The sequence below is a fragment of the Loxodonta africana genome, chromosome 11 (assembly GCF_030014295.1).
Source record: "Loxodonta africana isolate mLoxAfr1 chromosome 11, mLoxAfr1.hap2, whole genome shotgun sequence".
Taxonomy (NCBI): Eukaryota; Metazoa; Chordata; class Mammalia; order Proboscidea; family Elephantidae; genus Loxodonta; species Loxodonta africana.
In genome coordinates, this window is record NC_087352.1 from 100,498,313 (window position 1) to 100,523,421 (window position 25,109).

The 25,109-nt window shown below is 42.3% G+C and overlaps 1 protein-coding gene across 3 annotated transcripts in view; it reads left to right on the forward strand.

Annotated features, from left to right (window-relative positions):
- The window catches only part of PTPRM (protein tyrosine phosphatase receptor type M), a 943,724-nt gene that overhangs the window by 834,869 nt on the left and 83,746 nt on the right, over nt 1-25,109 (forward strand). For all 3 annotated transcript variants that reach the window (XM_064294704.1, XM_064294702.1, XM_064294703.1), the window contains 2 exons: nt 2,009-2,085; nt 6,192-6,228. In XM_064294704.1, coding sequence (XP_064150774.1) covers nt 2,009-2,085; nt 6,192-6,228 — 114 coding nt within the window. The remainder of the gene's footprint in view (nt 1-2,008; nt 2,086-6,191; nt 6,229-25,109) is intronic.

Below are 25,109 nucleotides of genomic sequence, written 5' to 3' on the forward strand. Positions count from 1 at the left end.
AGGCTTCTGCCAGCTTTTTCCATGTCTGGCACAGTTGGTCACCGCATTCCAGGTGAACGTATTGAGCCCCAGCTCAGCCTAAGGCACTGGCATGGAATAATATGACTGTCATGAAATGATGTAAACAGCCCTGTCTAGGAAGGAGGTTAGAAAACTGACACAGATGTCTTTCTGCCTATCCTGTTGAAAACAGTCACAACATGCATCCAGCAGGGTGGACTTTTGGGACCAATAGAAAGTTTTTGCTTTCACACATTGGCATGTTAAGCCAAGCAATTCCAAGGCAACTCTTTGTCCAGGGATTGGGGTTAAAATGTTCTAACTGGAGGTCTCCTGACTCTTCTCTCGGACTGTGGACTTCATTTCTCACCCACGCACCCAATGAAGTGTTAAGTGAAGTGGGTCTCAGGAAAAGAGGCAGCGTTTTAGAAGTGGACCTCCCACTGCCCTGGCACACCTGGAGAGGGGTTTGCAAAGTGGGGTTCTCATGCCACCCCTCTACTGAGACCTGAAGGGACTCCCTTTCAGAGCAGCTGACTTATCTGTTGTGAGTATTGGGTCCTGGTGTAAGCTTTAAAAAGAACATGAATGCAGAAAAATAATTCTTAAAAACTCATGTTTTTTTAAAAAATGAAATGTTCACTTTCCATTCATTTAGAAAATACATGAGTCTACTCTGTTCTGGCACTAATCAGACACTGTTCAGGTGCCAGGAAAAGAGTAGCAAGCAAAACGGGAAAACTCTTACCCTTACGGAGCTTCTAGTAATCTCTTTTTAAAAAAATAGGGATTTTCAGAGAAATAAATGCGATGTCCTGACAGTATTTGTGGAGAACATTTTTCATTCAGAGAAGTTTTTTTGAATAGAGCTAATCTCCATCGATACAGGGTGCTTACTGTGTGTCAGCATCATGCTTGGCAATTTACATTCCCATTGAATTCTTGTTTTTATTGTTAGTTGTCACTGAGCTGGCTCCAAGTCGTGGCGACCTTATGTGTGACAGAACGAAACACCGCCAGGCCTGTGCCACCTTCACAATCATTGGTAGTTAGAGTCCATTGTTGTGGCTCTTGTGTCAATCACATCGACAGTTTCCCTCATTTTTGCTGGCCCCCTACTTGACCAAACATGTTCTTTTCCAGCAATTAGACCACCACCTTCTGCCAGTTTGTCCTACTGTGGTAGTTTGCATGTCACTATGATGCTGGAAGCTTTGCCACTAGTATTTCAAATACCAGCAGGGCCACCTGTGGTGGACAGGTTTCATCAGAGCTTCCAGGCTAAGACAGACTAGGAAGAATGGCCTGGTGATCTGCTTCTGAAATTCAGCCAATGAAAATCCCGTGGATCACAGAATATTGTCTGAGACTTTGACTCACTCTGGATGTCATCAGCAGGGACTGATTTAATCCTTAAAACAGACTAATTTGAGGCAGGCACCAACCTCCCCTTTTTACAGATGAGGAGGCTGAGTCTGGGTAGAGTTATTAACTGACCTGTACTTACATGGCTTATGAGTGGCAGCACTATCTTGCCCGGATGCTCCAGGTGCAGATGGAGGGCTTAGAGAACACATGGAAGATGACCAAGGCTAGAGCCATCACCGAAGGCTGGGCTGTGGGTTTATAACCATCATTTGTCTAGGTGGATGTCATAGGCGACCTTCACAATCTCAGGGTGTGTATGTGATTTAGTGAAGTTGCTGAAAGTTCTGATCCAAAAAAAAAAATAGAATTTGTTATGGTTCAGAGGATTCTATATAAAAGTTTCAAACCTTTTTTTAATGCTTCACGTCTGTAAATGATCAAAGAATAAGTTAATGGGATTTACTGTAAAGTGTAAAGAATTCTAAGTCCTTCCCAGTCTTATAGGAAGCTGAGATGCCCTGTTTACCTGTAAAACAGCAGGTGTAGATGATCCCTGTGCCGTGTGCTTACATGCGTGGGCTCTGAGCAGCATAGCAGTTGCTTTACCTAATCGTTGTTTTCCCTTCCTTTTTCTTTGCAGATGATCATTCCCGGGTGAGGCTGCAGACAGTAGAAGGAGACACCAACTCGGACTATATCAATGGAAATTATATTGATGTACGTATTTTGAAACTGTCAATAAACCCACCTGTTCTGACCAGATCATGTGTCTGCCCTAAGACTGATGGACACACGTTGGGCCAGATGCAGGAGCAAAGATGTTCATGTTGCCCCAGACACCTATGCTGCAGAACTTAACAATGAAGACATGCTTACTTCTGTGCTAACGCCAGCCTATTTCTGGGTGAATTTCTCTCTAACATTTTGTGGCTTCTTTGCTTTCCAAGCTTATGTAGACCAAGAAAATGTTATTTCCATTTTTTGTCAACAACTTGGATTATTTGACACTTAAAAAATCTGTTTGCATATTAATGGGACAAAACTCTATAATTCCTAATATGGTGATTTCAACCTCTTGTCATCACTGCACTTTTAAGCTGCCTTCAAAGTAGCCTGCAGCTGTTAACCAGGACTTCTCATGCAAGCAAGACATGTCATTAAATATGTAGGCTATTTAATTATTGAAGACTCCTCTTTGTTCGTTCTGCATCATGTTAACTTAATGTTTTACACTGGAATAAATTCTTTAGAAGACAGCATGTTTTCAGTTGAAAGAATGAATGAAATCAAAAGTAGACTGAAAATCAAGGGAAAGTTGCCGGTACCTTGAAGACCCAGGTTAACATTGCACAGATTTCAGCTCCCTTGTAGTTTTGTAAGGACCAGTCCGTGTTTTGCCGTCTTATTATCTCAAGGTCCTGCAGTACTTTCATGGACACGTTTTACCCATATATATGGATTGTCTTATTTCCTTTGCTGAGTATTATTTGGATACTACTAAAAGTAACTAATGTAACAATCTCTAGAAAAGACTTATCTAAAAATAGCTATGTTATTTTTAATGCTAATTGGAAAGAAAAGCTTGACATGTTTAGTTACAGATTTGGGAGTAGGGCTTAAAAAAAAAAAAGGGCTTAGGGGATGATTATTTAAACAATTCCTATCTCATATATCAAGAAAATCCCTCTGAACCATTTTGATAATGGCCAAAAACATACCCAACACAGGTTTTTTACTTTTTTGTTTTATTAAAGCAGAGTTTCTAAGGTGCGTTGTACTTGTTCCTTCATTCAGCAGATGTTTAGTGTATACCTTATGGGCCTACTCAGAAATGTCTAAAACCTGTTACCTTCTCCCCAGGGGCTCACAATTTAGAATCTGACATGTAAAAACAACATCCTCTCCAAGCCCTCTTGCCTCCTGATCGACTCGTAAGCCACCTTCTTTCATGAGGTTCCAGTGGAGCCTGTTCACACCCCATGCTAGCTCCTACAACCCCTACTAGGCCCTTGAGGACAGGAATGGTGTCCTACTCATCTGTATATCTATTCCGTGCACCTGGCACATGCCTGCACTAAAGTGAGCACTTAGTGGGTGCTTGATGAGTCACTGACTGATGGAGTAAATATGATCAGACTAGGCATTACAGAGGCAGAGATTTGAACTGAACTTAAAGAATGCATGAGTAGAGTTACAGAGGAGAGAAGGCATTCCATCCTGAGAAAATAATATGAACAAAGATATAAAAGTAGGAAAATACAGAATAATAAGTTTTAATTTTATTTCAATAGAGAGAAGAGTCAATATTCGGGGCCCCTTGATACATTCAGTCAGTAAAATCTTACTGAATGCCTCTTATGTGCCGCTTACATTCTAGGTGCTGGAATTATAACTGAACAAATCAGATTTAAAAACAAAAAAAAACAAAAAACCTAACCTAATAGAGTTGATGTTCTAATCAGGATCAATAGATAATAAATTAAATAAGTTATTTATGTGTAGTATATATAGGGTCACTATGAAGAAAAATAAAGCCTTAAGAGGGTAAAAGGAGTGCCAGGCTTGGAGGGGGTTGCAATTTGGAATAGAGTGGCTGGGGTAAGTTCTTCTGAGAAGGTGACATTTGAGCCGAGATGATGAGGGATGGGACCATGCAGATACCTGGGTAAAGAACATTCCGGAGTGGGAAATGGTCATGCAAAGGCCCTGATGTGGAGCATGACTTGCAAACATGAAGAACAGCAAGAGGCAAGTGTTGGTGGATTGGTGTGAAGGAAGAAGGTGGTAGGAGCTGAGGTCCAGAGATCATGGTGCCAGGTGACGTGAGTAATAGGAAAGACTTGGCGTTTACTGTAAGTGAGGTGAGCAGGCAGTAGAGTGGTTTTGAGCAGATGAGTGACATCACCTGGCTGCTGGGAGAAGGATAAAGTAAGTGGGCAGGAGAGGCAAGGAGACCTGATGGGTGGCTGTGAAATGATCAGAGAGGATGGCGGCTGGCCTGGGCAGTAGCAGTGGAAGTGATGAGAAATTTAGCATTCTGGATGTGTTTCAAAGATAGAGCCAAAGGAATTTGCTGACAGATTAGGTACAGGGGCATAGAAAGAGTCAAGGATGCCTTCAAGATTGGGAGTTGCCATTAACTAAGAAGACTGCGAGGGGAGCATATTTGGGTGGGGCATAGGGAGAAGATGAAGAATTCAGTTTTAGACGGATGCATCTTTAAGTATATGTATTAGACATCAAAGCAGAAATGTTGCGTAGGCAATTTGATATCAAGTCTGGATTCCTGGGAAAAGATCTGGGCTATAAATAAGAATATAGGATTCACCAGTATACAGATGATCTTTAAAGGCATAAGCCTGGATGAGATTCCCAAGGGAGTGATTGTAGCTAGAGAAAAAGTTCAAACACTGGGCATTCAAACATTGACATCAAGGTCAAAGGGGCAGGCACCAACAAATGAAACTGAGAAAGAGTGGCTAGGGAGGTAAGTAGGAGGAAAACCAGGAGCATGGGATATCCTGGAAGCCAAGGGAAAGAAAGTATTCCGGGGGATTAACTGTGTTCATGCTGCAGATAGATTATGAAGATGAAGACTGAGAGGTCTTTATGGACTGTATGGATTAATTTGGTTTATTGAATAAATTCCTCCTATTTTTTTATCTACTAGGTGGAGCCCTGGTGGTGTGGTGGTTAGGCGTTTGGCTGCTAATCAAAAGGTCAGCAGTTCAAATCCACCAGCCGCTTCTTGGAAATCCTAAGGGGCAGTTCTAGTCTGTCCTGTAGGGTTGCTATGAGTTGGAATTGACTCAATACAACAAGTTTTTTATTTATCTGCTAGGTACCTCGCCAGGCCCTGGACAAGGTTCTGGCCCTTGTGGTGCCTATCAGTTAGCAGGAAATGAGTGATTGTCTAAATCATTCCACTTAATATGGGCCATGATTCTATTATTTGAGACCTGCAGCAGGTCAGTTATTTAAAAGCATGTATTATGTTTGTTTTTGTTGGTGACTTGTTTTTTGAGCAAAAAATCTAACAGATAGGCCTTTAACTTGTTTGAGAAATCTGGAGTTCCTCTCCCAGTTTATGTATGCTGTTTTCTTGCTGTCTTTGGGCACAGTATTTTCGGTAATTTCAGGGGATAGAAATGGAAAGCCTTAAGGCCTGTGGTGATGTAATGGGTAATTTTCTCTGAGTTGGCTTTATCTTTCCCAGACAATTCTCCTGTAATGTTCTTTGCTCTCTGCTTTTTCAGTCTCAGTTTTCATCTTCCCCGTCTTCTTACAGTGCTATGATAAAAGGACTGGGTCTAGCAAAACTTTTGCCTCTTTAATGTCAGGCCCTTGCTGCAGCATTGTGTTACGGCATTAGCAGTGTTTAAGAATGGTTTTTAGTATTACTATTGATATAACTGTCTATACCGATGCAACGGAATATGTGTTAAACCCTTGGCACATTGCCAGTAACATCCCACCACAAATGAAATTCTATTGCGCATTTCCAGCCTGTTTGCACTCTAATAAGAGCTGCGGTCATGTTATTCCAGAGAATCCAGAAGTTGTTAGTGTTTACTGCTCATCTGTCATCTCATAGCTGTGTAGGACTAAGTCGTCACACCTCCTGTGAAAGCATCACAACGATTCTATTTGAAGCGCCTTCACTTGTTGAGAGAGCTCAGTGGCTCTGGGTTTAGTAATGTACCTTTCAGGTGATGTGACTCTTGGTATTTGTGTGTACATTCATTTTAGAAAACTTAGCCTGTGACTTCTGTGTTGGTTATCGATTTTAAGTTTGTCAAATATTCTTTCTCATTTATTTTTAGGGTTATCATCGACCCAATCATTATATTGCTACCCAAGGTAAGTTTTTTCCAGCATTGCTGTCTTTCTTTGGTTGTCTGCCCGTTCTCTGTCATTGCGTACCTGTCTTACCCTCCCCCAGACAGATAGTGTACATTGCTGTAGCACCAGTTATTGCAATTCTAGTCATCAGCACATACATCCTTCTTTTCGATGTACCAGCTTGGTTAGAACTTCATGTTGAGATCATTAGAAGAAAGGTGTTCATCAGTCCATTATTGGATTCAGGATCTCTACTAGGAATTAATTTGACATTTGCAAAAACAGATATATAGATATTCATCCAACGAGTATGAACTGCATACTGTCTGTACAAAGGACTGTGCTAGTTACTTCTGGGAATGCAAGCTGCCTCTGGCAAGCATCCCGCTCTCACTTTGGCCATTGTTTAGTGGGGCGGTGGGAAGTCACCTGAACATTAAAAAAAAAAAAAAAATCAGTTAAACAGTTCTGTGGGAGCTACAGGTAAAATGTTAGAGAAATCCAGAGAAGAAAGAGGTTGCTTTCAGGTGGGATGATCCAAAAACAGCTTTGTGGCAGAGGTGGAGATGGGAAGGAGACTTCTAAAAGAGGGAGACATCATAAGCCCAGACCTGAAAGTAGGAAATTAGTTCTCCCAGGTGGAAAGCAGTTGTTGGACCACCTTGGCTAAAGGAAAACCAAGAAAAGCTTTAAGGACGCTCATGGCAGTGGTGTTTGTGTTATCGTCCCAATGACAGTGGGGCAGGTGATTGCAGAGAGTGAGGGTAACGCAAGTCCTGAGGCTTTAGGGAAGTAGGCGTTGTGAGGGATGAGCTAGAGAGTCAGTCAAAGATGAACTAAAGGAGTGGTGTTAAGAAGCAGAGAGGACCCAGTTAAGGTTGTAGGGCATACATTCTCTCTATTGGACCATTCAATTTTTTCCAGTAATACATTATATCCCAGAAACAAGAGCATGGAAATCAAAAGAACATGATCTGCCGAAGGTTAGGGATTAGCAGGGGTGCACAGCAGAAAGTCAAGGAGCAAAGGGACCAGGGGCCAAGAAAACAGTGCTTAGAAAGGCAAGGCTTGGAGGCTGGGGTGGTTGAGATGTCCAGCGGACCATGAGGAGTGGGAAGGAGCTCAAGGATTGAAGCCAGGTTCAGTGGACGAGGGATATGATATGAGAAGAGGCGGTTGTGGCCAGAGAGCAGAATTTAAACACTTACAGCAGCACTGCCCAGTAAAACTTTTGGTAATGGTAGAAATGTCCTACGTCTGTGCTGTCCAATATGGTAGCCACTGGTCACACGTGGCTACTGAGTGCTCGGAGTGTGCTACTCTGATTGAGGAACTGAATTTTAAATTTCAATTTTAATAGCTATGCATAGTTGGTTCATACCATATTGGACAATGAAGCTCTGGAGTGAAAAGCGTAGGTGTGGCTGAAATGGGGCAGCTGTGGAGCCTTATCATTCCTGGACCACACAGGTGCCCTGAGAACTTGGGTGGCACCACACAGAGTCCACAGCCTTACATGGCCACTGACGGACACTGCACCCTGGGTCAATGTGACCTGGCTGAGCTGCGAGTGTGCTTCCTCCTATGTGAATGAAGTCAACAAGGGCTCCTTGCAGGGTGGCCTTGCCATTCGGATGAAATGGCATATATGGAGTGCCCAGTGTTATCCTGGCACAGAGGAGACACCTGGTGAACACGCATTTTACGCAGAGGAGCTGAAGTCTTCAGGACACAGTGCCGGTTTATGCGCTTACCCCTGGGGGCAGAACAGGGACGTGGACCGGGAAGCTCTGACTCCTGGTCCTGTGGTCTTCGCCTGTACGCTGCTGCCTCCAGGTGGAATTAAGCAATGCCATTAAAAGGAACCCACTATTAGTCCTTTGAAATCCACACCAATGGCTTTCAGGATGTTCTAAAGTAATTGTCATAACAGATCTCATTTAATAAATCTAACAATAATTTAAAAATTAGCAGTTTTTAGAATTTATGTGAAAAGTTAATTGTAAAATATACAAACCACCCCAGAGATTCTTATTTATCCAATAACTTGATTAACAGGAGAGCAGGAACATAAAGTTACATCTTACATGAATTTTTAAGACCGAGGGACCTCTAGATTAATGTAACTCCACAACCAGCTAAAAAAAGAAACTGAAACCCCAGAAGTCTCTTGTGTGGCCCCTCACCTGCCTTTCTTTTGTGCTTTCACTCCACCCCTTTATTTCTGAGGGAGATTATTCTTCCAAGGAAAATGCTGGTAGGGAAGCTACTCTCTGGCCTACAAGGAATTGGTTTGAATGATACTTAATTTCTCAGTAGCCCTTTATGGCAGCATTCAACTATCAGGTGTTATTGAGCAGATATATTTGTAGGCTGCTAAGAAATGGCAATGCTGTCCATTTGTAATGGACTGCCAATCAGAGCTGCAATCACCTGTTCCTTCTCCAGGGCCAGGGCTTGCTACAGATGGGCATTTCCAAAGTGAAAGTACCGACATTACTGTTGTTGAGTACAGCAGAAAGGGAAGAAAATGAGCAAGTATCTTTAATATCATAGGTAGTCAATGCACACACATATTATTAAGAGTAATATATTCAGTCCATGATGTTCAGATTAGAAAATTAGAATCTGTTTTCTGGTATGTTCCACGAGCATAATGTAACCAAAGGCCTCAATTTTGCCAGTAATAAAGATTTCTGATAATCTGCAGTAATTAGTTTGGACAGATAGACTATGCTCGTGGGTTGCCTTCGTTAAAAAACAAAAGCTCCTCCCGAAGAGTCTATTAAAGTCAGTGATAAAGACTAACAGGCAGAAGCAATTTTAAAATCTCTCTCACTTCTCTTTGTTCTCTCTCTTTTGCACTGATGTAATCCTTTAAAATCTATTCACAGCAAGAACCCATGAAACTATGTGAATGGTCCAGCTTACTGACAACCAGTTTTATTCCCAAGAGTTAGAAATACACAGATCAGATTTTCACCAAGTGCCTTCAATACAAAGTGCATGTCATGCATTTATCTTCTTGGTCTCTTTCGTTATTGATTTTTCTACCAGTAACTGACTTTGAACTTTGGTAATAATGGCAATGTTTCTGCAAATCGAAGGGATCAGATTCAAGCCAGATTTGTTGCCGTTCTCATATGCTCTTCTTCTGCCTCCCCCCTAACTGTTTTCTTTGGTGGTTAAATATATTGATGATCCATTGTTAACTTCATCATATCTGTTGGCCAGACATTAATAAAATTGTAACATTCAAGATTTATTATTTAGCAAATGGGGTCGGAGGGAGGAAATCACGTCTGTTATTGATGCCTGTGCCTAGATCCAGTGGTTCACGGTCAGAGGCAGATGAGTGCACAGGTGGTAGGATTGCCCGTAACTGATGGTATTTCTCAATCATAGTACAACCCATAGAGATCGTATGGGCCGCTGGCTAGAGGTAGCTGCACATGTGAAGAGCTGCCCCTGCACTGTGACGCGATGGAGCTCCTGCCTGCCGCAAGGTGGGCAAACAGGGCCTACCCCTAGCCTCCTGGAACCCTGGGGAAATGTTCTTTTCATTGTTTAGTATATTTTTAAAACTGACATAAAAAGAGTCCTGCTTTAGATAACTCAGAGGAAGACAGTGCAAGGCAGTTGTCAAAGGAAACACTGCCAGTATATGATGAGCACGGCTCACTCTGAAGCCAGCATTTCTCAGCATCACCTGTGTGCTAGAGCCAGACAAAAGTACTAAAGAATACCTGCTGGAGGAGCTTACCCGTCAGTTATTCAGGGAGAACAAGCATGCGTTGTGAAATCTGGAGGTCACTTCACTGATTTCGTGATCATCAAACCCAGATGGCTCACATGTAACTGGGTATTTTGTGTGAGCCTGGCAAAGGGTGAGATGTCTGTGGATGGAGGTGGCCAGGTGGGGCTTGGGAAGGAAGTGGGTCTTCAGAGAGCATAGAAGGAAGGCTTTCATTGTCAGAGGACTGGGTAGAATGGGAGGACTTCAGAGTTCAGGGGATGGGGGGAGGCCTGACTGAAGGTGGCCAGGTTCTGAACCTTTGTGGCATCTTGGATCTTTTTGATCACTCGTTGAAATAGATTTTCTCAGAAAAATTCGCGTCTACCCAGTATTTTACATAGAATCTCAGGGGTTCATGGACTTACTAAAATCAAGCCATTCCCCTTGTTGTTATCCACCATTGAATCATCCTCCAGCTCATGGTGACCACATGCACAGTGGAATGAAATGCTAAGACCATCGCGATCTGCAGGGTTTTCATGTGCTGATTTCTGGCAGTAGATCATCAGGCTGTTCTTCCTAGTCAGTCTTAGTCTGGAGGCTCCACTGAAACCCGTTCAGCATCATAGCCTCCACTGACAGGTGGGTGGTGGCTGCACTTGAGGTGCCTTGGCCGGGAATGGAACCCAAGTCTCTCACAGGGAGGTGAGAGTCCTGCCATTGCCTCTGAAAAATCTGTATGTCTCATTTAAGAAACTATGAGTTGAAGGGTCTAAGAAAAAAGAACTGGCAGGTAAAGTGAGCACAGTTGCTTAAAGGCAGTGAATAAGGAGTGTTATTTAAAAGAAGGGAGGGAGAAACACAAGGCGGTTCTAAGCCACGTGGTGATGAAAACAGCACTTTGAGAAATTTCACTGGTACGGAGTTATTCTGGAGAGAAAAACTGGAAACAAAGATACCAGTTAGGGAATAACCACAAAAAAATCTAGAAGAGAAATGAATTTAGATCACAATCATGGCAGTAGGGATGAATTGGCAGTTACGTATTTTATTCCATAATCCAGGTTGCATACAGCTAAAATATGTTTTTTAATATTAAATATATTACAGTGTCAAAAAACTTTGGTTTTTGCACACAGTATAGGGAAAGTCCACACAGCTTGACCAAGGCAAAGTCATAGACACTTCCTAGACCCATCCAAAAACCTTGAGGGACCAAGTTACTGGGGCCACGGGCTGGGGACCATGGCCTCAGCGTAACATAATTCGTAAAGAAAATGTTCTACATCCTACTTTGGTGAATAGCATCTGGGGTTTTAACAGCTTGTGAGCATCCACCTAAGATACACGTATTGGTCTCATCCTGTCCAGAGCAAAGGAGAATGAAGAAAACCAAAGACACAAAGAAAATTTTAGTCCAAAGGACTAATGGACCACATGAACTACAGCCTCCACCAGCCTGAACCCAGAACTAGCTGGTGCCCGGCTGCCACTCCCAACATCTGACAGACATCACAATAGAGGGTCCTGAACAGAGTAGAAGAAAAATGTAGAAAAAAATTCAAATTCCAAAAAAAAAATCAGACTTACTGATCTGACAGGAACTGGAGAAACCCCTGAGACTATGGCACCCAGACGCCCTGCTAACTTAGAACTGAAGCCACTCCCAAAGTCCACCTTTCAGCCAAAGATTAGACAGGCCTGTAAAACAATAACTCAAGCAAGGAATGTGCTTCTTAGTTCAATCAAGTGCAACGCCTGCCCAAAAGCAAACAGGAGAAGGCAAGAAGGGATAGGAAAACTGGGTGAATGGTGACAGGGAAACTGAGGTGGAAAGGGGAAGAGTGATGACACATTGCAGGAATTACAACCAATATCACAAAACAATTCGTCTATAAATTTTTGAATAAGAAACTAATTTGTGCTGTAAACTTTCACCTAAAGCACAATGAAAGGAAAAAAAAAAATGTTGAGTTTTTTCTGTCTCATTGAATAAAAAGTCGTAAATACATTTTCTTTCAATATTAGTAGCTTTAGATGATATAATACTTCCCTTTCTGAAACTTGGCTTATTTATTCATCCATTCCTTCAATAAATATTAACTGCCTCTTATATATTGAGCTTTCTGCTGTAATTAATATCTATCCTCTGACCATTTTAGATATTACTTTCTCATTTCATAAGTAGAAGGATTGGGGCCATGGGGAGGAAGGGGGCCATAAGAACAGAGCTGGTGTGTGGTTGAGCACTTGCAGTGCCCGGGATCGGGGCTTTCTGCCCTCATCCTCCTGTGCTTGTCTAGGAATCGTAGGTAAGAGCACCCCACTCTACACAAGGTGTGGGCTTATGTTCTCTCTCCTTATACTCTATGCTGTCTCCTACACGGGCTTTATGGAGCTGGCCCCTAAAAATGACACAGCTCATCTTTACTAAAATGAATCTAGGACTCACCCCCTTCCTGATAAGTTATGGTGCTTTCCACTACAACAAAGCTAAAGTGAAAATTTTCTATGATACAGTCATATTTGAAAATACCTCTTAATTGAAATTTTCTTAGCTGCTATAACTTGAACTTTTTTTTAAATCCACAAATTTTGTACTTCTTGTGCATATGTATGGTGAAGCCTACCTTGTTTCTTTTTTCCTGAATTTTGTTAATGTGACAGGGTTGGCTGCTTGGTTGGGGTTTTGACCGCAGCCTTGATCTTGTCATGTGGAGCCTCTCTCTGTCACCATCTATACTAGCTCCGTGCAGCACCCTGTGGGTGCCACATGCCTGTGTGGAAACAGGGCTGCCCCCGTGTCTTCCCCACGTTCTCTATCATGCTCCGCCCAGTGGTTCTCGCCTTTTGGAGTCACAGAGCTCCGCTCCATATCTGATGAAGTCTATAGACCCCTCCCCAGAGAAAACACTTCATACATGCACGCGTACACAACAGTTTATACCACCTGAGGTGGTTCGTAGACATCCCGAACCCCGTTTATGAATTAACTTAGCTTCTGTGTGTACATCAAGTTAAGATCCCTGGCACTTTGGTCAGAAACTTAAAGCCATTTTAGGGTAAAATAGAAAGCATAGACTTAATATGCCTTTAAAACAATAAAAGCGTACTTAGGGATTAAAAAATGTTATGCATCGTTTATAACAGTGTTAAATACACCTCTGAGCACGTCAAATTATTTTCATGCCTAACCTCTCACTGAAAGACCCTGGAGTAGTGGTTTACTCGTTAGTATTTTACCCTCTCAGCGTAGATTCTCCTTATTTTAGGCTACTGGCAGGTACTAGCCATGAGGCAGTGCATTCTCAGAACCATGGTCATGGAGGCCTGGGCTTCCTGTTTGTCTCCAGCTGGGTTTTCTGCCCGAGTGTTATTTGCATTTGTTCTGAAAGGCTTACAGCTTTGCCCACTTTTCAACAATTTTAACATTTATGTTAGGAAACCCTCTCTCTCAATGAATGACAAGAGATTGGAGTAGCACATCCCCCTATTTCTTTAAAAGCATGGTATACTGGAAGTAACACATTTGCTGCAGCCAGAAGGCCTGGGTCCAAACCCTTGTGTTGCCACGGAAATGTTATTGGACCCCCCCAAGATTATTTAACCGAGGCCCAGTGTTTGGTAAACAGTAATAATAAGCATTATTAGAGCAAACACTTACATAGTGCTTACTGTGTGCCAGACAATGTTCTTTGCACCTTGCATGCATTAACTCATTTAATTTTCACCACAAACATGGGCAGTAGGTACTATTATGGTTCCCAGCTTACAGGTTGGGAAACTGAGGCATGGAAACATGAGTAACTTGCTCAGGTCACAGACCTGGTGAAGGGCAGAGCTGGATTCAGACCCAGCTATTGAGAACTATAGCATCAGAGCTCATTACCACTTCACTGTACTGCCTCCTGTAGGCGGCCACGGGGATTATATTAGCTAATGTATGTAACGTGTAGAGCAGTGCCTAACACACAGTGAAAGCCATGTACGTGTGATAGGCAGCACAGCTGGACTCTGGAGACACGTTGTCTGGGCTTAAATTCTGACACCTCCACTGTGTGACCTTAGACAAGCTACTTAGCATCTCTGTGCCTCATCATAAATGAAGGTGGTAATAACCCACCTTGCAGGATTGTCATACTGATTACTTAGCATCTCTGTGCCTCATTATAAATGAAGGTGGTGATAGCCCACCTTGTGGGCTTGTCATAACAGATTACTTAGCATCTCTGTGCCTCATCATAAATGAAGGTGGTGATAGCCCACCTTGTGGGCTTGTCATAACAGATTACTTAGCATCTCTGTGCCTCATCATAAATGAAGGTGGTGATAGCCCACCTTGTAGGGTTGCCATACAGATTAGTTAACATCTCCGTGCCTCATCATGAAGGAAGATGGTGGTAACCCACCTTATAGGGTTGTCATACAAATTAAGTGAGCTAATATTTCTAAATAACTTAGGACAGTGCTTAGCACCTGGTTGGAGCTCTGGTGGCACAGTGGTTAAGAGCTTGGCTGCTAACCAAAAAGTCAGCAGTTCAAATCCACATAGTAGATGCCATATAAATTTTTGCAAAATAAATACATTTGTCCTTTGCTGGCTTGAAACTGTCCTCAAACAACACAAAGTAGGTCTTACTAATTACTAATGTTCACATTTGAAAATGTAAGTAGTCTTGGGTAAACCTTGAAATAGTGACGTAAACTTTCATTTCTCACGTACACTGTGTTTTTTTAAGCAGCCATGGACCAATTCATACAGTGGCTTGTGGAGAACTGACTGCCCAGACAGGTTCTCCACAATATGTCATTGACCTTATAGCCACCAGCCTTTCAAGCTCAGAGATTCCGAATGCTCAGTATCATACTTGAAGACTCCAAGTCACATTGGTAAATTCTGCAGGAACTAATGTATAAAACCAGACACCAGATATTTATTTACAATGAGAAATACAACTGTCCATCAGACAGAACAACACTACAGCCTGGCAAGGGCATTCCAGCCAGCTAAAGGGGAGGAAGCATGGGTAGGAGGTGGATCGATGACCAGGGCTTCAAAAGAAGGGGCCACCAAGTTCATTCCTTTATTCAAACAAGTATGTACCAGCTGCCTGGTAGAGTAAGTAAATGAATGAATGAATGGATAGTTAATATGTAAAAAAAAAGAGATACAAATTAGGCAGTAGAATAGTCCAACCAGACAGGCAGGGTATCTCACGTTGGCCCGACAAAATCTTCCTGGGGCAGATTTTAGGATCACTATCTTTGACATCTGTGACTCTTTTCTAAGTTAAGGACTGGTCATCTATTCTTATGAACACTTTCTTTAGGTATATCAGATGATCATGGCTCTGTCTTTGGGGATAGTCCCATCTTGTTCAACTAACTTTGCTTAGCTCTACACTGATGTTCTTTGTATAAGTCTATCCCCCATGTACAGCTTATATAATCCATTTTATTTGTCTGTAATTTATTATATGTATTAAAAAAAAAAAACCCCACTGCCTCGATTCCGATTCATAGTGACCCTATAGGACAGAGTAGAGCTGCCCCATAGGGTTTCCAAAGAGCACCTGGTGGATTTGAACTGCCAGCCTTTTGATTAGCACCTGAGCTCTTAACCTCTACGCCACCAGGCTTCATATATATATGTCGTTGTTGTTGTTGTTAGGTTCCATCGAGTCGGTTCCGACTGGTAATGACCCTATAGGACAGAGTAGAACTGCCCCATAGGGTTTCCAAGGAGTGGCAGATGGATTCATACTACCGAGCTTTTCGGTTAACAGCTGAGCTCTTACCACTGCACCATCAGGGGTTCCATATATATATACGGATATATATATGTGTGTGTGTGTGTATGTATATATACCTAATTTGTCAATAATTTGACAAAGAAAACCCTAAAAAAATTGTCCTCAAATACTTTCAGCTAGGAGCACACTTTTACATGGAAATAACAAAAATGTGGGGAAATGATGGTTTATAGTAGAAATAGTTAGAGTGTTAATTACTGCACAGCAGTTGAAACTTTGCTAGAATGACTACATGGTGTTCGCTGTTAATCTGTTTCCCTTCTACATTTCTTACATGTATTGTGCGTGGTGTGAACGTAAGGATTTTCAGAAAGATAAATATGGCTTATATTTTCCCAGCTCAAAGTTCTCCTTCAGGCATCTGAGCCAATAAATAGCAGTGCTCCGGCTAGTCCACTTTTCTTGGCAAGTCATTATTGTAGCTGAGAGTTGTCAGAGTGTCAGTGGAAGTTTTGTATATGGTATACAGAAGCCTTTGTCTTCAGCATGCTGGCCTCCAGATGGAGATAAACATTTGAAATTATTTTGCAGTAGAATTGAAAGAAAAAAAAAATTCTTAAATCGAAAGCTCACCTTTCAGTAAACAACTTTTGTTTTCATTGTTCCGAGCACAAGTGCAGCTTGCACTTCGCATACAAATTCGACATTAGCTGGCATTTTTCTTCCTGGCCAGGTTGTTCCCACATTGTCAGTGGGTTGTAGGTTAAGTTTTGGACTCATTTACCATGTCCTGTTTGAGACTGATTTAATAGTATTACCTGGTGAAATGGAGAATTCTTTAGTTTACAGATATAAATAGGGAGGCTTTTTAAAAGTGTGATGTATACACAGGCAGACAGTAGACTCTCAGGAGGGCTAAATATCCCATATACCCAGTGCCAGGTTCTCTGTGCAGGACTGTCTTGCATTCTACCACCCATCTGTGGTTTTTAAAGAGAAAGATAAACAAATGCAATCAACAGCTTATCCCAAACTTACTTTGAAACACCAGTTTTTCTTCACCAGGTTAATTTCAAAAGATACTGGCAGGTTAGCCAAAAGGTCCAGCTCCATAGGCACCACTCATCCGTGGCCTCTAATAAGCTTGCTCATTCATGGTGGAAACGTTTAAAGATAGGTTGCAAATTAAAAGTTGAAGCCAAAAATAGTTCATGTTAGGTAACACCCAGCCATGTTGTTACAGCTGCCGTAGCAGAAACATCGCCCTCGAGAATGGAACCTAAGTAAATACAGAATCATGTGAAGACAACCAAGGTTCTGTTGTTAAGCAGGACCAGTTTTAGGTTGTCTTAAACCAAATGCTTCTGAAATCTGAAACAGTACTTTACAGGTGTTCCTCATAGAAACTTACAGTCCAGCTCCCTTGTTTTTTAGTTAAAACTTAAAGCACAAATTGATTTAAGTGACCCTAATTCATATGTAAGTTCAAGTGATTCACGTATGCAAAACATTTGCAAACTGTATGGATCAACATTAATATTTTATCAAAGTATGCGTGGTGTTCAACTTAGGAGAAACCTCGTATGCTGAAGACAGATGGATGAGGTCACATCTTCCAGGATCCGTGTTTGAGAGGACAGAGCTGCACCTAAATACCCATGTCATGTCCAGGGGGCTGGACTCCAGCACCATGGCCCCTTGCACAGTGAAGCCACTCCTTTCAGGCCTGGTTTTCCAGAACTGAATACATATTTCTGTGCCCCTAACAAGTGCCTGGCTCATTGCTGTACAGGCAGTCCAGCAGTGATGCCAGGAATTACACAGAGTGGGCAAGCACTGTGTATGAATGACGTCTAACTACTACCGGCTTAGGATTTTGGTGCAACACCAGATTTGGGAACTTCTTTAGCCAATTTCTCTACCCTCCTCTTGCTCACCCCACTTAACAGATGAAAAAATAGAGACCTGGTGCAGACCTAGAACCACTTTTACTGACTCCAGGACAGGTCCCTTCATCACCCATCGGCACAGTCTTGGACACTTTTGTCAAGGCAGCAAACAATGGAGGAAGTTTCTGGCCACGTAAGCTACTTGTGTTTCTTGCCTTCCCCTTCGAAAGGATGCTGCTGGGACTTCTCAATGCCCTGCAGTGCCACCGAACATTCGCAGTTGCTTGCCCTGAGGTACGTCCAGAGAGTCAGCTTATCGCTGTTGTATTCATTTATTTAGACTTAAACACCAAAAACCAAACCCAGTGCTGTCGAGTCGATTCCGACTCATAGCGACCCTATAGGACAGAGTAGAACTGCCCCATAGAGTTTCCAAGGAATGCCTGGCGGATTCAAACTGCCAACCCTTTGGTTAACCACTATGCCACCAGGGTTTCCTTATTAGACTTACTCTCTTTTTTCTTAATAAAGGCTGATCCCACTTGTGTATTGAGAGAAGCTTAATTAAAGAAGATGGAGACTAATGAAAGCTTTTATTTCCATGGCAGGAGTCCCCAAAGCCTGTGAGTGTAGGCTCTTGCCTTCCCTTGACTCCTCCTTGACAGACAGCAGCCAGCTCCCTGGGCTTCCAGAGCCCGCCATCCTAAGGACACTATTCTTGCCTTCCTCCTTGATGGCCTTCTGCCTGCTCCCCTCATCACAGCCGAGATTCTGAGAGCTGTCTTTGGACAAGCACTGATGAGGCTCTGTGACTCCACCAGCAGGAGGGCCTTGTGCTGAGAACATGTGTTGTGTTCCTCCCTGCTGAAGTGACAGGTACTTTTTCTAAGCCTCGTCCAGCTCTGGATGCCGTATTTCCATACAGCCCATCCCAGGGTTTGGAGATCCCAACTCCCTCTGGAACTGCTCTCTCTATCACTGTAGAACAGATTGTGCCCCAACGCTGCCTACCAGCCCTTTGATTCTTTCCTGTATAAAACTTTCTCTTTGGAGGCTGCCTGAGTCATCTAGTGCTGCTAAAACAGAAATACCACAAGTAGGTGGCTTTAACAAACAAACAGTTTAGGAGGCTGTAAGTCCAAACTCAGGGCACCGGCTCTAGGGGAAGGCATCTCTCTCTGTTGGCTCTGGGGGAAGGTCCTTTTCTCCTTTAAGTATCTATTCCTTGACAATCATGTGGCATGACATCTGTCTTCCCCCAACTGCTGCTTGCTTACTCTGCTCTTTTATATCGCAAAAGAGATTGATTTAAGGTGCACCCTACACTAATACTTCTAAGTTAGCATAAAGAAAGCCCATTCCCAAATGGAATTATAACCACAGGTATGAAGGTTAGGATTTAGAACACTTATTTGGAGGGGGACATGGTTCATTCCACAGCAGAGACCTAGTCTTTACCCCCCATCACTCAAATCCAATTTGTCTGCCCTTTCAACCTGCTTTCCATGTCCATAATAATAGCAGCCCTTGCATCCCCATCCAGAGTGGCACCACTGGAAACTGCAAACATCCGTAAAAGAGCTGGGGAGGGCTGAAGATAGTCCACACAGAAGAAAAGCGAGATATAGGTACATGTAGGTGGATGGAGTTTCCAGCAGTTCTTCCTCTGACATTTCAGTTTCAAGTACAAGTTACGCTGGACATTGCCCCGTTATGGTTTTACTCACAAAAAGGCAATTGCTTATCCAGCACGGTCACAATCAGATCTTTGAAATTTGGCCCTAAGAGTCCTTCTGTATACAAACATGCTTTATTTCCCCCAAGAGGCAATCAAGGATAGTGATTAGGAGAGTCTAGGCTCTAGAGTCATACTGCCCAGGCCTGGGTAGCAGCTCCGTGGCCCTCTAGATGTGTGGCCTAGGGCAAGTTATTGAACTTCACTGAGTTGCGTTTTCCTCATCTGTAAAATGGCAGTACTGAAGTTCATTGAGATCTACCTCCTAAAACTATTACAAAGGTTAAATGATACATGTAAAGGACCTATAATAGTGCCTGACCCCAAGCAAACCTACAATAAATATTAGCTACAATTCTTATTATTGTTATGATCGTAGGGATTCCAAAAGACACATCTCTCAATAGTAATTCGGCAATATGGGCGCTAGCCCAAGTGTAGACTGGGACCGTTTTCATAAAGGTACATACATTCTAACTTGCTAACGCTTCCTTCCTGTGAGGATGTACAAATACAAGGGGAACCACTGACATTTTCATCAGTATTCTGCAGCCCCCCTCCAAAGCACAGAGATTACCATCATCATCGTTAACTTTAAAACAAAAGAACATGAGTTGGAAAGACAATGAGCTATACTCAGAAGCAGGGAAAAGCATATTGGACTTCGCAGAGACTGAGCAGCTGTGGTAGCAACAAAGGATCGGCGTGTCTGCAGCTTGGGCTCTGAGGCCTTCCCTGTGTACAAAGCCAGTGAGCACGTGGCTGAGGTCCAAGGACCAGACAAGTTTCCCCCTCTACAGGTTTCTTCCAAGCCAGATTCTGAGATAAGAATAACAGGGATGTGGAAGACAAAATGGGGCTGAGAAGTGATCTTCTGGCAAAGAGAAAAATAATAACAGAGAAGCAGAAGGCAAATAAGAGGAGATCAGGGAAAGACGTGCACTTGGCCTGCTTCTGCACCTGTCCGTGATGGGCAGAGAGCTTCCTAAGCATTCTGCTTGTCTAGAGGCTGACCACATGCCTCAAAGTCACCAGTAAGGATCTGAACCAAGGGGGCAGAAGGTAGAGTGGGACTGAGCCAAAGGGAACTCCTGCTGTCTCTGCGTGATCAGCCCCACCCAGTGGGGTTTCAGAAGTGCAGCTGTCAGCTTAGGAGAAGGGCCCAAGAGTCAATAGTGTATGGGTATGTGATGAATTTAAAGAATTACTATCACTCTTGAAGTGCTACAAGGGTGTTGTGCTTACGTTCTTAAAAATTAGATACCTAGGACATACTTACATGCAGGCCGTAGGACGCAGATCTCCACTGGTGAGCGGTTGTGCCCACGGGCTCAAAGCTTGCAGGTGATTCCTCTCTCGACGCACACCCATGGCTCACTGCTCACACAGGTGACAGCACAGTGGTGTGAGGAGTTCACCAATGGTTTATTAACAAGCTTCCAAAACAATTTCCTAACAACACAACCAGGTAGGACTTACTCCATCTCTATTTTACAAACAGAAAAGATACTTTTTTTAAAGTTTCCTTAACATTTAGAACTGCCTTTGAATTGTGGTGTTGGCAAAGAATATTGAATATACCATGGACTGCCAAAAGAATGAACAAATCTGTCTTAGAAGAAGTACAACTAGAATGCTGCTTAGAAACAAGGATGGCGAGACTGTCTTACATACTTTGGACATGTTGTCAGGAGGGATCAGTCTCTGGAGAAGGACATCATGTTTGGTAGAGTACAGGGTCAGCGGAAAAGAGGAAAACCCTCAACGAGGTGGATTGACACAGTGGCTGCAGCAGTGAGCTCAAGCATAACAATGATTGTAAGGATGGTGCAGGACCGGGCAGTGTTTCGTTCTGTTGTGCACAGGGTCGCTATGAATTGGAACTGACCTGACTGCACCTGACAACAACATTTAGAACATTTATATCGCTTTGATAACCTTATGGTTTTACGTTTGTATATGTACACACACACATATTCTTAATATAAAATAAGTTGTATGTGTGTATAATTTTTACAGAACTCATGATTGAGATTTAAATTATCACATAGCATACGTGTTATGGGAACACCCAAAGTTACTTCTAAAATGACTTTATTTTTAAGTCCTTATTTGGGATTTTATTAACATATAAACCTATCTAGTTTTTTAGCATTGTTAGGAGTGTATACGTGTGTGTATCAGAAGGAGTTTCTTTTAGGGACTATAACAATTACTTTCAATATTTTGAAATTCTTCACTAAAAATAATTTTACACAAGTAGCTTTTGTTTAAGGAGAAAAAAAAAAAACCTCCAAAAATATAGCAAACTTAGATCTCAAAGAAACTATTTTCATTCATGTTATTTCACAGGGGTCTTGAAATTCTGGGTGGGGGGAGGTGAAAGAAAACACTCAGAGTATTTGGGTTATTTTGTTGTAACTTTTTTTAAAAATTAGTTGTCTTTATTGTGGCTTGAGATGTAGATAAGTATTGTGGAAATGCACAAACGTTATTTCAATAAGGAAAACCTCAATAAAAACCATGGAGGTGTACAAAAATTTATAACACCCAAGTAAGTAACTGTAATAATGACTGACGGAGGTCTGAGAAACTTTGTTGGCACTAAGACACTAGACAATATTAATATGGAAAGTGAGAAGGTGAAGATTACATTTTAAACGTACTAAGTTCCTTGTGTTTTTTAGGAAGAGAATAGTTATTGATTAAATTTATCTTTATCGACATATTAAGTAATAGTGACAGTATTATTTATCATTTTGGAGTTTTGAAATATTTGATTTTTATTTGAATAAATGAATGAAACGCAAGCCAGATGATTAACCTCTTCCTCTGGTGACCTACCTTGACTTGCCCAACCTTTGAATCTAAAAGAGTGCTTGCTCTCATATTTTCCTTATTGTGTTTTCTAATCTCTTCTACTTATAAAATCTGAACCCTAGTTTTTATAAAAGTTTCATGTTTCCTCACAAGATTGCTGCCTTCATGTCCCCTTCCCTTCTCAGGAGCCATGAGCCTGCTCCTGCGGGACACTCTGCCTGGGGGATCCCCACTGCCCCCCCACCCTCACTGCTGCCCCTTGAGGCCACTGCAGGCGCCACATCTTCAAAAAGCTGATTTTTCTTCACCTGCCAGATGCAGTCCCTTCGTGATTTTTAGTGAATACTCATACATCACTTATTGACAGTGGTCTTCAGAGTTTGCTTGTGTGTTTCCAAAAGCAGTTTGAAAAAAAAAATGTACCCCCCTTGAACATTTTAAGTTGATATATAAACATTTTCATCATGTGTGTATATGTATATTTGTTGATGGGAAATAGACTATTAATTATTTTCTGAGATAAAATAAGATGAAGATTGATGTAATTCAATTATTTTATGATATTTGATAAATATGTTTTAACCACCTTACAGAGTAAAGCACACCAAACCTGAAGGAAAACACATGTAATAGGTTAGGGGTTTATCCATGGGTTTCATCCAAGAAAATTTTTGTGGCCCCACAAAACAGTCCAGTTCCATCTACAAGAATAAGTGTCACTGGCCTCTGCTGCTTCTGGTGTTCTGAACTCAGAGCATCTCAACATGAGCCAAAATACCCTTCTAACACAAGGCTTACTCTTAAATATGATGAGGCAGGAAAGGCAGGTTGTTGCTGTTGTTGTCAGTTGTTGTGAAGTTGGCTCCAATCGTGGCAACCTTATGCATAAGAGGACAAAACATTGCCTGGTCCTGCACCACCTCCACGATCTTTGCCTGGTCCTGCACCACCTCCACGATCTTTGCCTGGTCCTGCACCACCTCCACGATCTTTGCCTGGTCCTGCACCACCTCCACGATCTTTGCCTGGTCCTGCACCATCTCCACGATCTTTGGTATGTTTGAGTCCATTGTTGCAGCTGTTCTGCCAATCTGTCCCATGGATGGTTTCCCTTGTTTTCACTGACCCTCCACTTTACCAAGGATGATGTCCTTTTCTAGCAATTGGCCTTTCCTGATGATGTGTCCAAAGTAAGAAGAACGAAGTCTCTGCATCCTAGCTTCTAAGAAGCATTCTGGCTGCACATTCCCCAAAACTGATTTGTTTGTTCTTTTGGCAGTCCACGGTATATTCAGTATTCTTCACCAGTACAATTCAAATGTGTCAATTCTTCAGTCTGCATTTTTCATTTGTCCAGCTTTCACATGCATAGGAGGCAATTGAAAAGACTATTGCTTGGGTCAGGTGCACCTCGGTTGTCAGAGTGACATTTTTGCTTTTTAATACTTCAAATAGGTCTCTTGCAGTAGATTTTCCTAATGCTATAGGTCATTTGATTTCTTGACTCCTGTTTCCATGGGTGTTGATTCTTGTTTTTTTTTTTAATAATTTTTATTGTGCTTTAAGTGCAAGTTTACAAATCAAGTCAGTCTGTCACATATAAGCTTGTATACACCTTACTACATACTCCCATTTATTCTCCCCCTAACATTTTTTTTTTTTAATGAGTCAGCCTGCTCCCTTCTTCCAGTCTCTCTTTTCATGACCGTTTTGCCAGTTTCTAACCCTCTCCACCCTCCCATCTCCCCTCCAGACAGGAGATGCCAATACAGTCTCAAGTGTCCACCTGATACAAGTAGCTCACTCTTCATCAGCATCCTTCTCCAACCCATTGTCCAGTCCCTTCCATGTCTGATGAGTTGTCTTCGGGAATGGTTTCTCTCCTGGGCCAACAGAAGGTTTGGGGACCGTGACCACTGGGATTCTTCTAGTCTCAGTCAGACCATTAAGTCTGGTCTTTTTATGAGAATTTGGGGTCTGCATCCCACTGTTCTCCTGCTCCCTCAGGAGTTCTCTGTTGTGTTCCCTGTCAGGGCAGTCATCGGTTGCAGCCGGGCACCATCTAGTTCTTCTGGTCTCAGGATGATGTAAGTCTCTAGTTCATGTGGCCCTTTCTGTCTTGGGCTCATAGTTATCGTGTGACCTTGGTGTTCTTCATTCTCCTTTGATCCAGATGGGTTGAGGCCAATTGATGCATCTTAGATGGCCACTTGTTAGCATTTAAGACCCCAGGTGCCACACTTCAAAGTGGGATGCAGAATGTTTTCATAACAGAGTTTATTATGCCAATTGACTTAGAAGTCCCCTTAAGCCATAGTCCCCAAACCCCCGCCCTTGCTCCACTGACCTTCGAAGCATTCAGTTTATCCCAGAAACTTCTTTGCTTTTGGTCCAGTCCAGTTGAGCTGACCTTCCCTGTATTGAATATTGTCCTTCCCTTCACCTAAAGTAGTTCTTATCTACTAACTCATCAGTAAATAACCCTCTCCCACCCTCCCTCCCTCCCCCCTCTCGTAACCACAAAAGAATATGTTCTTCTCAGTTTATACTATTTCTCAAGAACTTATAATAGTGGTCTTATACAATATTTGTCCTTTTGCATCTGACTAATTTCACTCAGCATAATGCCTTCCAGGTTCCTCCATGTTATGAAATGTTTCACAGATTCCTCACTGTTCTTTATCGATGCATAGTGTTCCATTGTGTGAATGTACCATAATTTATTTAACCATTCATCTGTTGATGGACACCTTGGTTGCTTCCAGCTTTTTGCTATTGTAAACAGTGCTGCAATAAACATGGGTGTGCATATATCTGTTCATGTAAAGGCTCTTATTTCTCTAGGGTATATTCCGAGGAGTGGGATTTCTGGGTTGTATGGTCATGGGTGTTGATTCTTGATCCAAGTAGAATGAAATCCTTGACAACTTCAGTTTCCTTGCCATTTATCATGACATTGTTAATCA